This window comes from Gavialis gangeticus, unplaced genomic scaffold (genome assembly GCF_001723915.1).
Source record: "Gavialis gangeticus isolate Ggan-Ray unplaced genomic scaffold, GavGan_comp1, whole genome shotgun sequence".
NCBI lineage: Eukaryota > Metazoa > Chordata > Crocodylia > Gavialidae > Gavialis > Gavialis gangeticus.
The window spans coordinates 84,975,552-84,990,763 of NW_017729033.1; the positions used below are offsets into that span (position 1 = coordinate 84,975,552).

At 41.1% G+C, this 15,212-nt stretch overlaps 1 protein-coding gene across 5 annotated transcripts in view; it reads left to right on the top strand.

Annotated features, from left to right (window-relative positions):
- The window catches only part of CENPE (centromere protein E), a 79,633-nt gene that overhangs the window by 62,404 nt on the left and 2,017 nt on the right, over nucleotides 1–15,212 (top strand). For all 5 annotated transcript variants that reach the window (XM_019526088.1, XM_019526084.1, XM_019526087.1 and 2 more), the window contains 10 exons: nucleotides 729–929; nucleotides 1,023–1,169; nucleotides 3,001–3,213; nucleotides 6,329–6,430; nucleotides 6,602–6,808; nucleotides 8,192–8,413; nucleotides 10,048–10,251; nucleotides 11,471–11,583; nucleotides 12,994–13,091; nucleotides 14,616–14,778. In XM_019526088.1, coding sequence (XP_019381633.1) covers nucleotides 729–929; nucleotides 1,023–1,169; nucleotides 3,001–3,213; nucleotides 6,329–6,430; nucleotides 6,602–6,808; nucleotides 8,192–8,413; nucleotides 10,048–10,251; nucleotides 11,471–11,583; nucleotides 12,994–13,091; nucleotides 14,616–14,778 — 1,670 coding nt within the window. The remainder of the gene's footprint in view (nucleotides 1–728; nucleotides 930–1,022; nucleotides 1,170–3,000; nucleotides 3,214–6,328; nucleotides 6,431–6,601; nucleotides 6,809–8,191; nucleotides 8,414–10,047; nucleotides 10,252–11,470; nucleotides 11,584–12,993; nucleotides 13,092–14,615; nucleotides 14,779–15,212) is intronic.

Here is a 15,212-nt window from a genome sequence, read left to right on the forward strand (position 1 = left end):
AAAAAAAAAAAAAGCTGGCCTAAATATATTTTTCCTTTTTTTATCTATTCTAAATATCTTCAAACCCCTGGATTTTGGTACTCAGTAGAAGAACTGGTTAATTAAAGATAATTGCAATATTGTTTCTGCTTCCCAATAATTTTAGGGTTTTTTGCCAATTTTGGCTTCATGTTCGAACCTTTAACAGTTAAGCTGCATTTGTCTCCTGCAAAGATATTGCAAATATTCTTGGAATTGTGTTTATCTTTTCATTACAATAGATAAGAGGCCAGTAAAACTACAAAAACAGTTTCTGCTTCCTCCCCCTGTCTCTGTGTGGGCTAAGGGGCTGCTGCAGTCATGGTATAGTGTGCAGCCCATACAGTGTGACATGAGAGAGCCTATGGCTCCTTGTTGTTCAAGCTGGACAGCTCTGCACTAGACCAACTACTTCCATCTCTCATTTCCCTGGTGACCCAACTTGAGGTTTTAAAACTAGGTCTGCAAAATTGAAATGCGAATGTAAGCTTAATTACCTTTTAGTTCTTACTCTGATGCTTCTGGGTAGGCAAAGCTCACTTTTTCCAAAATTTCTCTTTCTAATTATCTTGTAAGTAGCTACATTAGAATAGTTTGTTAGAAACTGTGGTTCCTCTTCCATATTTGATTTACTTGAGAGAATGCTTTGCATGAAAAATTACAAAATGGGACCAGTTAATAGTAATCTTGTGTTAACTGTTTTTCTGTAGATCCATCAAGTAACTGATGCACTCACCAATATCTCTTCTGAAAGAGATCAGTTATTAGCTGAAAAAAACAATATTTCACTTAAACTTCAAGAACAGATTTCATCAATGAATCAAGAAAAAGATGAGCTTCAAAAAATACTTGAAGGTATCACATCTGAGAGAGACCAACTAAAGACTGACCTGCAGAAAGCTATTAACATGGTTGGTTACAAATATTTTTATACTAACAGGAGTCATTACTATTAAAAAAAAAATAGGTTTTAATTGATACTTCTGCACATGGGTTTTTTTCAGTGCAATGAAACAAATGAAAAATTGGAACTTGCCTTAGACCAATTAAAGCAGAAAAAACTGAATGATGTGGCAGTTCAGTCAGATCTACCAGATAATGAAGAACAGATTCATTCTGACAGCTTGGACGCAAAAGCTTTGGAAGTAAAGGTAAATATCAGTAAGTTAATAGATGTGAAACTATAAAATAGGGCTGGAAGGAACCTCGGGAGGGTAATCTAGCCCAGTATCACAAGACAGAATCATCTTCCTCTAAACCAGGGATGGCTAACCAGCACAGCATGGGGCAGCGGTAGCAGCACAAGGCAAACACAGGGCAGCCATATGTGGGCTCCAGACAGCTGCAGCAGGAAACTGCTAGCAGGGGGAGGGGCCATTTTCCCCCTGGGCTGAGCAACAGCTTTTGTCCTATGCCATTGCTGCTGAGCCTGGGTGGGTGAGCCCAGAACAGGCATGGGGTTGGCAGGGTCACAGTTGTGCAGCGCACATCTCCACTGATACCATGGGGCTGGAGCCAGTAGCAGAAGCAAAAAGGAGCTGGGGCAGCAGCATGTGCCACAACTGGACTGTGCCTGGGCCAGGGGACAGAGGTTGGACAAAGACACTCTGGAACATATTTTGCCCAACCCTACTCTAGGCCCCTTACCCAGGGTCAGGACTGCAGCTGCTGTCTGCTTGCCCACTGCCACCTCTGAACCCTGCCATTTTTTTCTGCAACATCTCCTTCCCCCCCGCCCTCCTCCCTGCACTTCCCCATACAGCCTCTGCTCCCCGACCTGCCCCCTCTCCCTTCCCACCTCTGGGCTAGGGCCATGATCAGTGCACCAACCTGAAACTGAGATGGAGCCGCAGAGCAGGGGGAGGGGGAGTGCAGAGAAGGGAGGAGGGGAAGCCGGGCTGAGGCTGCAAGGGGGTTAGGGAAGTGGGCCATAAGCAGGGGACAAGCTGCTTGACCTCTGCATACCATCTGTTCCCCCACTGTCTGCCCTACTGCAACAGTGTAGGGGATGAATCAAAAACAACCTTCCAATGATTAGATTCTATACATGGAAAATTATAACATTTAAGCAGATTCTACATGGAAAATGTATATTGGGGAATCATCTTAAATTCAGGGTAGTCTTAGATTCAAGCAAATATGGTATTATTGGAGATTCCTCATGGGGGAGGGAAGTATGAAGCACTGCATAATCTATCTTCCTAACTAGAGCCAAGGAAGAGGTTTGGTCTTTCATGAAACATATAGGACACTTTTGATAGTACAGCAGATAGAATATTGTGTAAAGGCTTGCAACATCTTCTAAAATTATGAAGAAAAAACTTAAGAGTTTATTTGAAAGCATACGAGTTTAACCTGGGTTTGCTTTTTCTAAGAATTGCTAAATTGCTGTCTCTCCTGATGGCATTAAATATAAAAACTGCTATACTGGATCAGACCGCAGGTCTGTCTAGCTTAGTATTGTCTCCCAGCAGTGGAAAGTATCATTTGCTTTATGAGAAGTGTTTACAAAACGGGACATGTGTAAAGTGATTCATTCCTTGCCACACATTCCCAGTTCCTAGTAAAAATAGGCTTAGGAATATCCTGAGCCAGAGGATGTTTAATAGCTCCTGGTGGACCTTTCTCTTCAGGAATGTCTCCAATCCACTTACTTATTTAAACTTGGCTACTTCATTTTTTAAAGCCTCCCACAATGTCTTGTGGTAACAAGTTCCACAGTTTTATTACAACCTGCCCAGCCCTAGTTTCTAAATCTGCTACCCGATTTCATCAGGTGTCCTTTTTAGGTGTTGTATTATCACATTTGTCTATCCCATGAGGTAAGTAATGGCTGAACTTGGTTTTCTTTGTGCTTAAAACCTATACGTTTCTTTGACAGCACCAGGCTAGTGGCTTTGATCTTAATGTTTGTATTATTTCTGAATCCAGTTTTGTTTTTGTCTTCTTTTTGTTGGGATTTATTTTGTGTTTTTAATGTAGTTACTTTTGGAGAAATTCCCAAAGGTGGAGAAGAGATATGACTGTTTCACTACAATGTCTCTTAATCTGGAGACTCAGCTCAACAGTCAGAAAGAACAGATGCACCTGATTCTAAAACAGCTTTCATCTGAACCAGCTAAACAAGTTAAAAGACTTCAAACTGAAAATGAGAGAATAAGCAGTTATCTCCAGAGTTTATTGAAGAAACTTCAGGTATAAATTAGAAACTGTGGTTGTTTGGATTGCTTCCCATTGCTTTGTTTCATTGCTTTGTTCCACTGTTCTACAAATGGTGCTGCTAAAGTACTGTGTAGTTGTAACTAGAAGTAATATGTAACGTTGGAGTAAGAATTTATTTTCAAACATCCTGCCCTGCTCTGCATGCCCATAGAATGCAAATTGATTTCTAATTCCTGCATAGGTCCTGGAAAATGGCACCAGTTTCTCAATTTTAACTTATGAGCATAGTTTGGCTGCTTTGAATAGTATTACATCTGAATGTCGATTTAACTGTTAACTACCCAAAGAAAACTTCATCTACATGCTAGATGGTCCAATATTTGAATTATGGATGTTTATGTAAACATTCTGTTCTTTAAAAAAAAAAAAAAAAAACAGAAGCATTTAAACCTCTAAAGTTCCATGTTTATCTTGCACAGTCTTGCAGTGTGGCAGGTTTTGATTCAAAACCTTAATAGTTAGGTTATTTCTGGGGATCCCCATCACACTAGGAAAAGGTCCATCAATATAGTGATATAGTAAATAGCAGTTCCCTTCCCATATCTTTTTGTAAAGGTTCTTTTCATATACTAGTTATGGCCACAGAGTAGAGAGAACACTTAATCTTCACTTTCGCCTCCCTTTCCTACTGAGGCAAAAGCTGTTTTAACCTTTTCACAGCTGAATTTTCAACAGCTCTAGTCTCCTCAGCCAAAATCTGAAGCCATGTAGCTGTTGCTAAAGACTGGATACCATGGGCAGATCTAAGTTTTTGGAAAAAGGCTAAAAACAGGCTGTAGGGTTGTGAAATAGCTATTCCTGGCTTCTTTTCTTTTATCAGACAGCACAGTTGATAAGTGAACCATCAAGATTACTAAAAAGGAGCAAGGGTTATTAACACCTGTGGAGCAGGATTTGTATAGAATAGATTGAACCACTAAGTCAAGGGACTTCCTCAGAATTTCCTGAACAGAAATGACACTCTAATTGTCAAGCAGTTGGTTTTAAACTTTGGATGGAGTAGGAATGAGAAGTGGAGGGCTGCAGGTGTACTCACCTGAATCTGCCCCTGCTGAACCATCACCCCTCCCTCCATACAGATGCTGCAGGAAGAAGAAGGAAGAGCAGAACCGTCTTTCAGCATTTCCATGCTTCTGCTCTGGGTAGAAAGTGGGGAAGTAGATTCTTGGAAGGCTAATTTTGGCAGGAAAGGGTGGTATGCAAGTAAATATGATAATGCATTTTGTTTTTGGTTGATGTTCATGTTTATGAGTCTTAATACATTCCTTCCATATTCTTCATTTAGCCTATTAAAGTTGTATACTCTCTCTAATAGCCAAAAGCTACCATCTTTTCTTGCATACCACATACCCCCAAATAAGATATGCACCTTGGTTTTTGGAAGGCAGAATGGGGGGCAGAAATCCCACAGAATCATGTCTGACTGATGTAGAGTGAGTCCTTTTTTGAAGCAGTCTAGTTGAGGCAGCAGGAATGTCTTGGTGTGGCAGGACAGCAACAACGCTAGGCCCTAGAACCTTGCAAGGATAGTATCAAGACTGTCGCTACTTTACTGTAAATAGTTTTTAATATAAGCTCCTATAAATGAGTGTTTCCACAAGCCTTGCCCAGACCCGGTTCAGTTGGCATTCAGGCACAAGCTACAGTGCTCAGCCAATAGCTGCTGCAGCTGTTAGAGTTAACAAAAGACTCTGCCCCTTCTTGCTGGGGCAGGAGAGAAGTTGCAGCCATCTTGACAGCCATTAGAGCATGCTGTCTGCATGCTTTTATGTCAGCAAAGAAAAATCAACTTCCCCACTCGAGCCAAACACCCCAATGTGAAGATTGATTCTGGAGGATAAAGGTGCGTATGGTATGTGCCTAATGGGGTTAGTCAAGTCAAACTACCTCTTAAAACGCAAAACTGTTTTGTCTAGGACAATGATTCTCAACCTTTTTAGTTGGGACACTCTTCCCCATTTTATTTTATTTGTTTTTCATGTGGTGGCATCCCTGGCTGAGAACTACTGTTGTGATGCCTCAACTTAGCCAGTAGCTCACTCCTTCCTCCAGTTCCTGTAACCACTGTAGAAATGTGTGCCTTAACCAGAAATTCAGTGGGCTGCTAGGCTTAAAGAGACCTATGCACTTTTTTGACAGGGGCTACCCTCAGTCTTGTTCTTGACTGCAATTTGTAGAAGTAATTTCACTGTCTTGTGAAAGGTGGGGGAACCTGGTTTCAAAGGGTGCCTTTTCATCTCTGGACCATCCCAAGGGCTAGTTGAAGGACAGAGTGAGTGGGATATCCCAAGGAGCTGTCAAGGAAATCTGTAGTCAGTGACCTGGGGCTGTATCCAAAGCATGGGAGTGCTCAGGTCTTCAGACAGTGCCTGAGATCCAGATATGCAAGTGTCCATGGGTACTAGGATGAGAGTGTTGCTCCTCACAAAGTTCAGAGAGCTCTTTTTGTACTGATGGCCACAGGGCTTTTCCTAAACCTGTGAAGTGCTCTTCATTCACTTATAAGCTAACTTTTTTTACTTGGGGAATGAGAGACAGCCTAGAAAGGGCTGTCTGCTTTAGGCTCATCAGGGCATCCTAATGAGGTGGGCGAGTGCATGTGTGCCACATCCCCTCCCAGCCTGGCTGTGCACAAAGTGCTTGGGCAGACTTGGTTCTTTGGGTAGATGTGGGATCTTTTATTAGACCAGCTAGCTAAATAGTTGGAAAACCTGTTCTTTGCAAGCCTTTGGGTATGAACACCCTTCTTCAAGCACAAGAAGAGTTTCTGCACTTTTTTTTACCTGGCTCCAGCAGCACTAGCACCAGTGCACTCTGACTAGGGGAGGGGAAGGGGGTTCATGGCACCCTGGTTGAGAACCAGTGGCCTAGGGCTATGTAAAGTACAGGTTTACAGTCATATAGTAGAGGGATAACTGGCATGAGTTTTGTTATTTGGGTTTGATTTCTTTGTTTATAATAAACCTCTTGTTACATGCTACTTCTAGTTTTTCCAGATCCATGGAGTGCTACAACTATCTAGCACTTTATCTAGATGGAAGGTAGCATTAATATTAATCTATTGATGCTTCCTTGTTCTCAACGATAGTTTCTGTTCAGCCGTACTTGCCTGAAGAAGGGAAACTACTATGGCACTGTTAACAAGTGTGAAATGGAGCTGCTTGATAAGAAGAGAGAAGCGATAAAGCAGGTAGAGTTTAGAATATGCTTAAAACTTGGCTAAGATGCACGTTCTGTAAACAGCAAATAGTGCATTTATAATAGTATTGTAAATTATACCTCCTGCGCTGATGTTAACAGAGGTTTCATGTTCTTCACTGCACTAATTTTCAAACTGATAAATTACTCTTTTTCTATGCAGCAAATTCTCCAAGATGTGTCGGCAATGGAAACTGAAGCTCTTGGCTTAGAGGATGAATTACAACAGGAACAGCGTGCAAGGCAAGAAGCAATTCAGTTCTTAGAAATGTGTTCAGAAACTTGTGACATTGAAAAACTTAAAGATTGGATAAAGCAAGAGAATGAGAGGCTTTTAAAAGTGATTAATCTCTGGAGTCCTAAAGTGAAGGTAAGTCATTGCCAATTTGATTTTTTTTTAATTCCTTTGTTTTAAATTATGTTTACACTACATGATCTTACTAGATTCAATCTGTCTCAAGTTGATGTCCAATTTAAAAATAATAATAAAAATTATACATTGAAGGCCCTGAAAGACTTGAGAGCAGGAATGCTAACATTTTTAAAGAATGCTCAGAGATTTTTTAGTATGGTTACAATTTGTGTTTCTAAGACTGATATAAAAGAAATATGTTACCTTTTTTCTGAGGGGGTATTTGAATGGGTTAAAAGAGCATCTAGCTTACTCTAGTATCTTCATGTTACATCAGTCTTTACAGCAAGGACTTTTTGGAAGTTTTAAAGACTTGGTTTGTCTGTGAGGAAGTTATGAAGTTATTTGCTTTGGTGTGTCATTCCCCGCTCCCAAAATATAGTGAGCAATATCCCTCTGACTTCAGCATGCTTTGGCGTACATGTGTGCATAACTTCAGGGCCTGATCCAGGCACTTCTCTCTATGTTGCTAGTCTTGCAGGTAAAGAAGGTTCCCTTTTAGTCTCTTGAATCCTACTTCTAAAGATCTTGGTTGATTTAAAGCCTAGTATTATGTTTATCTAAAAATTTAAATATTCTTTTTTTAATGCAAGATTAACCTCATTTCAGATTTTCTTAAGCTCTGTCTTTAAAGAAGTTAGGTTTTCTGCCCTCCCCTCTGGTTGAAAAGGTATTCTAGAACCTTGTTCTTCAGTTTGAATAGCACTTTTTTCTTCTATCCCTGATACTTGTAGACAAATTCTATCTAAACTTAAACAAGTTTAAATAGCTTTGCTAAACTAAACAAGTCCCATTTTAATTCTGCCTCACTTTGAGAATAGGAAGAGAGCTGAGGTTTTTTAGTGGAGCACTTTTATAGAGTCCTTTTCATCTCTGGAAGATCAGACTTGCATCTAGGGAGAAGTTAATATATTTTAAACCTAGAGTCTTCTCTTTCCTTTTAAAGGAAATAATCCCTGCCATTCCTTTAAATGGGTGAGCGCCTGTCATCTAAATTTATTTGGGTTGTGGAAAAAGTCAGATAAATGTTAACTGGAACTGTTAATTTGTAACTGAAACTTATTAGAATATATTCTGTATACCCCTCACTACAAACTAATTGTGCTGTTTCAGTATTATTGAGCAAGGAATCTTTTTTTCCTTGATTTCATCATAACTTGTATGCTGTAAGAATCCTTGAGGGATGAAAAGGTCTTTGCCACGTTTATACATTATGAACTCCAGATCCTCAAGACCCACAAATTAATCTTTGCTTAGAATGTTCTTTTCTTTACAGCATCTTATGTCTAAAATGTCAGTTTCATATTATTACATCCATTGCACTATTTTAATTTATTTTAGCCACACTTTCAAGCTCTACTGGACATAGACAGAGAAACTGCCAATTATTGCCAAAATTTTGAAACTGAACTGAAACAAAGAAAAGAAAAGACTGAAGACATGCTTCAGGAATTGAAGACTACGAAGGAAGAGCTCACACCTTGTAGCACTGCTAATCTTGCACTAGAAGAAGAAAACTATAGACTTTGCAACAAATTAAAAACCACTGAACAAGATGTAAAGGTAGATAATCTGAAATAAGGACATCAGAGACTTTTTCTTCTATTTTGTGTATTAGCTGAACATACTTTTTTAAACTAAAGGAAAGTCTCTAAGAATAAATTAAGCTAACAGTGAATATAAATCTGCCATACAAGCCACAGACTGCACTCAACTTAACTTTTGTAGCTGTCTGACTCAGACCATCCTCAGATCCAGTGCACAAAGCTAGTCTGGTGTAGGAGCCACATGCAATGCATGTCCTGTGCCAGTCCTGTGCACCTCATGCAGCATAATACTTGAACCAGGGCTGTTGCATGCTACCCACAAAGCTGGTCCAGGACATTTGCTGCATGAAGTGCTCATGCTGGACTGACCAGACCTGTGCACTGGGTTCAGTCTGTGGGACCAGTTTTTGGGTCCGGTCTGGCCCACAGACCAACCAACCCCATGCCCCTCACCTGGCCTGCAGGGAGAGAGAGGCTCATGCCTCTAATTTAGAATGTAAAAAAATTTTGGCTGAAGCTTTAGACTTTTTTTTTTCAATAGTACACAGTATACTAACATTTTAAAGGTTTCTAACAAACTCAGTGTGCTTTCTAATGGTATGATAGCAACTAGGCTACATAGTTATATAATTAGCTAAAGGTTGTTAAGACTTTGGCATAAGGTCAAAACACCTCTGGTCACCTTTATTTTGAAGAGGAACTTCAGAAAATATACTGTTTGAGCCCTGAAGTTGTATATGATACAACATAGGTGATGCATCAGACCATAAGTGTCTGTAGAAATGAGCAAATACTTAGAATCATAGGGCATTTGTACACATGTGCATGCATTGTATAAATGGCAAAAAGCCCACAAATGCCTTCAATGTATTGTAGTTCAAAAGTCGCTACCTCCACTTTCTGTGCGCTGATGCACATTTTGCCATTTATATGAATGCATATGACAGTGTGGGGCACGTCAGCTCTTGTGTGCCACAGACTCAATTGATTGAGCCTGCTTCAATGCACTGGAAATCCAGCGCATCAGAGCAGACAAAGGTATGCATATAAATGCCCGTAGAATCATAGAAAATTAGGGTTAGAGGGGACCTCAGGAGGCCATCTAGTCCAACCCCCTGCTCAAGGTAGAATTGTCCTCAGCTAGATAATCCGAGCCAAGGCTCTATCTAGCTGGGTCTTAAAAGCCTCCAAGAATGGAGAGTCCACAATCTCCATGGGTAACTGGTACCAGTGTTTTACTACCCTTCTAGTGAGGGAGTTCTTCCTAATGTCTATCCTAAACTTCTCTTGCTGCAACTTGAGATGGTTGCTCCTCCTTCTGTCAGTTGTACTTGACCTACAGGGCAAAAATGAAAACATATCTGGTAAGATGCTTTCCCATTTGTAGTGTAGGTGGGTAGCTGTTACTTGCATACAGTCATCTTTCTACTGTTTTTTTGGAGGTTTTAAGCATGTTTTATTGCCTAAAGGTACGAGATCAATAAAAGATTTTATGCTGACAGCTCTGAAGACCTGAAGTAGCTTCTGTATACAGTGAGGCAATACTTGGCCTTGTCCCCAGCAGCTGCCATCACGAGTGCACAACACTGCTGTGGTGTAACTACTGAGGTTCTAGTAACTTTTAATAACTGATTGACTTTCTTTTGAAAGATAATGAAAGCAGAAGTCAAAAAGCTTGAAAATACATTAATTGAAATGGAAAAAAATGTCAAGGAGAAAGAAGAGAGAATAGCAGTCTTGCTATCAGAGCTTAAAAGGAGAAGTGCTGCAAGTGAGCTTACTCAACTTCATGCTAAGTTAAATGAGACCGAGAAGTATCTTAAAAGTACATTAACAGAAAAACAGACTCTTGAGGTATGTTTATATTTACTGTAAAATATGGTAGTTCTCAAAGCAAAATATTTTAAATGTTTTTGTTTAGCTTGTGAATTAGTGTAAAGATAAGGCACTGCTTGAAAACTAGTGTGATCCATATGATATGGAACGAGGGGAAAGAATGCATCACCATGATGTAAGGTTCAGCTCCAGCATTAAGAAATTGAGATTTACCCCAAGTCTTTAATTAGAAGTTAGCAGTATAGCCTTTGCAGGAGTACATTGAAATATTCCCAAGGCAAATTATCTTGAACTTCAGGTTAAATCTTGTATTCTTTTTTGATTCTTCAATACCAGTACAGTTCCTAATGCATATAATAGAGATAGGTACTTAGCTCTGCTGGTGTTAAGTCAGACAGAAGGCACATGTTTGAAGCCTCATTGGTCAGATAGATACATCTGCTGAAGTAGATTGTCACCTATGAAAGTTTAAGCTTCTCTGACTCGCTGCCCTGCCTTTTGCCTACTGCTTATATTGAGAATATTCAAGTAGCACTATGTGCCCTGTATATGAAGTAGATTGTTAAATATCAAATGGATATTCAGAAAGTTCTCAAACTGCCAATAAGCAAAGTAGGCCAGCATACATGTAGCTTCATCAACCTTTAGCTAAGCAATTTTTTTTGTTTTAAAAATCTAAATTATACACAAACAGCAGTGTGCAAGTCTGCCATAGGGTTATCTCGATACAATATTTGCCTTTTCTGTATAGATTTCAGGGATAAAGGCAAGCTAATTGCTGTTTAGTAAGGTGCAGAAAGCTGTCTGCCTGAAATATCCAGAGCACTTTACAGGGTATAAGCAGTGATATTTGTCCCTGATATCTACAAGGATAACACGGTTGGTGGTGTTGCCCTATCAAAATGATTGTGTGCGTGAGCTGTGGACTTTAAGTGGTGGGGCGCTGTTGCTGCTACATGCCAAAAATTTTCTCTATGCAAAATAAAACAATTCATTTACATTTTTAAACTCCATTACAAACAGGATGCATGAGTCAGTACTCTAATTCTGTTGCCATTCAGACCAGTTGCTGCCTAGTAATGTAGAGAGTTTAACTCTTCTGATACGGAATCTTATTCAGCAAGATTTGAATGGCTAAGAAAAATAGATGGGTGCAGCATACTTATGAGATTTGTTTTAACTAATAACAGCTCTGACTTTTCTCACCAGACTTTTTTCCTCCCACCCAATGTGTTAGGTTAAATTAAATAAAGGGGCTGAGTTGTACACAGAAGAAATTGATAATCTCAAAACTCAATTGGTGAAATCTGACATGGAACGAATGAAGCAATCCAAGTTCTTTGAACGGGAGTAAGTGGAGTCATTACAACTGGTATACATGCTTAACTTCCTGTATGCTGTATACAGAAGCTACAGTTCTGAGGTTTAGGAGTACATGTGCAATTTCAAATACCTCAGGAACATGGGCAGATCTGGGATTTTGAAAATCAAGATGCAGGTGGTATGGTACACTGTCACCAGGGATCCAGGTTTCCCATGAAAAAAACAGGTTTTCCCCTTTAAAGAAGAAAAATGCAGATTTTCCCCTGGCAGAGTGGCAGTTTCCCAGGCTGCTGGGGGGGTGGGGGGGAGCAGTGGGAGGGTGATTAGAAGCAGGGGGTGCCATGTGCATCTACATCTGGTGGGAACCGCCCTGGCAGCTGGATAGATGCAGTGGGGTTGGGCGGCGAGGGCCTGGGGATTGTCCACACAGGCCCATTGGCAACACTGGGAGGGATGGGGGGCCATGTCCTCCCACCCTCCCCAGACTTCTGCACTGCAAGTGAGCCACAGGGCTGCAGCCTGACTGGATCAGCACTGGGCAGGAGCAGCCTCTTGACCCAGCGGGCAGGATCTGGCACAGGAGGGCATGGTGCAGAGGAAGACTTGCTGGTGCTGGTGCTGCTGCTGCTACCACCAGGAGTCCTGAGCCAGCCACACTGCCATGGCTACCAAGGTGCCAAGGTGAGGCACTGCCAAGGTGAGGCACCCCCTGCCCACCACCACAGTGGGAGGTGGGGCACAACTCCATACTGCCACCACCCGGCTGCTGCCAGGCAGGCAGAGGGCACCTCACTTTGGCAGCTATGGCAGTGCAGCTGGTGCATGGCTTCCGGTAGCAGCACAGTGTCTCCCTGCCCTGCTGCACTTTCCCATGTCAAGTCCTGCCAGCTGGGCTGTGAAGGTAGCATCTACCTGGTGCTTGTCTGGCCAGGCTGCAGCCTGTGTCCCATTTAACATACAAATATGGGGGGCATGTGCCTCCCCCATGCCTCCCCAACACATTGCAAATGGCTTTGCCTATGCCAACACATCCTCTGCCCCCTCTCAGGTTCTGACTTTGCTCAGGACTATATGAAAACTGAATTGATTGTAAAGACTCTTGGATTCTGAGTGTTCAATAATAGGGTTTTTTACCTGTTGAGTATTTGATACAACCAGAAAATTGAGGTATTTTCAAGCACAGTAAAAGGAAAAGTAAAAATGGATTATTTTGGTTAGAATTATGAATTCTTAGCTCTTAAATACCTGCAGTTCACCTGAGAATTTGACTCTGAGGCAGGAATATAGTTGGGGGGGTGGAGGGGGTGTGTTCCTTTTATATTTGCATCCTATTATTTGACATCTTTCTTGGAACAAAACAGACCAACTAAAGCTGCAGAATGAGAGCTGATGACAGACACCACACAAATAATGGCTTCCTCTTTATTCTTTATGCAGAATTGTTAATGCAAAAGCTCTGGCAAAACACAAAGAAGAACAGTTAAGAAAACTAAAAGAAGAGCTTAGAAGAGCACAGCAAGAGCAAAATGTTTCTGGTAAATAAAAATATATTCAAGGGATTTTTTTCATATAAAAATATATTAAAGTTGAGGTATAGAATATCATATGTGAGAATAAGATTATAAAATACTATAGTATGTCTTGCCTATAGTTGATTTAAGGAAGAGGATCCAGGACTCTAGGAGAGAGAAGAAATGAGAGAATATAGCTGACAGGTTAAATGCTTTGCGCACACCACTCTAATTCTTGACATCATACAGTACCTTAAAACTTGTAAGCTAAGTGTATCAGCAGCAGTGGTGAAATGATGCAGGCCTTGCTTTCCGCTTCCTGTGGCCTGGTTTCTGCCATTGGCCTCATGTTTTGACAGTGGAATATTGTGAAAATCAACTTGCATAAAATGGTTTGCATGTAGCTTTAGTGAAGTCAAAGGCAAGTGGGAATAGGGCCTACATGAGCATCTAATGCTAACCACTGCTATGATAGAACATGACTACATACTTTGGGTTTGTCAGTTAAAAACATTAAACTGACAAACCCAAATGTCAGCTTTGTATGTGGTGACCGACAGTTTAAATCCCACTGTAGATAGATTAAAGCTTCAACTCTGCTATTTACACTTTGGCCATGCACAGACATTCAGTTTCTCCTGGGAGAGTTGCTGCTCTCACAGTGAAACAGTGAATATACAGATGTTCAGATTTTTTCTTCCAAAACAAAAATAGTTACTCCAGGAGAAAAATAACCTGAGAACAAGGAAGGTTTAAATCATTCCCATGAGTTTCTCCTGAGAGAGCATGTCTGTATACACTTGCTTCTCAGAGAAGCTACAGCAGAGTCTTCCAGGATGTTTTGCTTCTGCTTGTCTTCCCCGTCCCCCACCCCCTGTTCCCACAGGAGATATTGTATTGCTTGCTGAACTCAACTGCTCCAGCTACAGGGAGACATAGGCTGACTCTGAGCTGCCTGGGTTACCCAGTCAGGGGTGTTCTGTGCACTGCTGCCAACTGTCTCTGGGCATACTGAGGGAGGCTGCAGAATATGCTGAGATGTATGCACAGGGGCCTCCTGGCCAGAGCTGTCTTCGGGGGTGGGGGAATCGGGGCAAGTGCCCCAGGGGCCCTGCAGAACTGAGCAAAGCAGTGGCTCCATTTCCAGCCGCTCACTACCCCTCCTTCCCCCCCGCCCCCTTCAGGTCCAGGGCCCGTGGGATCGGAGCAAGGGCAGGGCTCCGCATAGCTGATTTGCCCTGGGCCCTGCACCCTGTTCAGGTCGCTGCTGCTCCTGGCTGCCCAGTGGCAGCACTGCAAGCTCTGTTCTTCAGGGGCTCAGCATTCAAATCTGTTCAGGCATTTTGGAGTAAGTTTTTCTATCAGGGAAATGAACCTGGGAGAATTCTCCCAGATCACTTGAACATGTGTATGCAGCCTTAATCTACAAGAGGGAATACTTGAATATAATTTCCTAGTTTTATAGAAACTAGAAAAGATTGTTTATTTATTTTGCTTAATTCTGTCCATAAATGAGTGTTTTAAACCAATATTATACATATTTTCTAGTCATGTCAGAAAAAGAACTTCCTCAGGCATCCCAAGTACCCCTTACTTGTGGTGGTGGCAGTGGGATTGTACAGAGCACACAAATGCTGGTTTTAAAATCTGAACAGGTTAAATTACAAAAAGAAAATCTTCATTTGAAGAAGCAAAATGACATTCTTCTAAGGTAGGCTTTTTATATTTAACTATATTAATTTATCAAGTTTTACTTCAGTAGTTTAATTCATATTTTTGGGCAGAACCATAGAAGTGAGAGAGGGGTCCACTGGCTCTGACGTTGTGTGAATCCAGCCAGCAATAATGGCTGTTGCTGTGACTTGAAGATAGTTTTTTCTCAACTTTTTTTTTTCTTCCTTAAGCGCTTCCCTCAGTTGACAAATAGTACATCTAATTTACTGATTTTTTTTTTTTCTTTTTTTTTTGGCAGAACATCTGGCATGGAGATTTTAGTTACTTTGACTTTGTCCCTTCAAGTTAAGATTGAGGAAATCATTTGGCACTGTAAAGAAGCTTGTGATCATATCTTTGGTTGCAGGAGCTTCCCACTAGTGCTGCCAAAGTATATAACCTTCATTTTAAAAAAAGCTTGTAAGTTTCCAG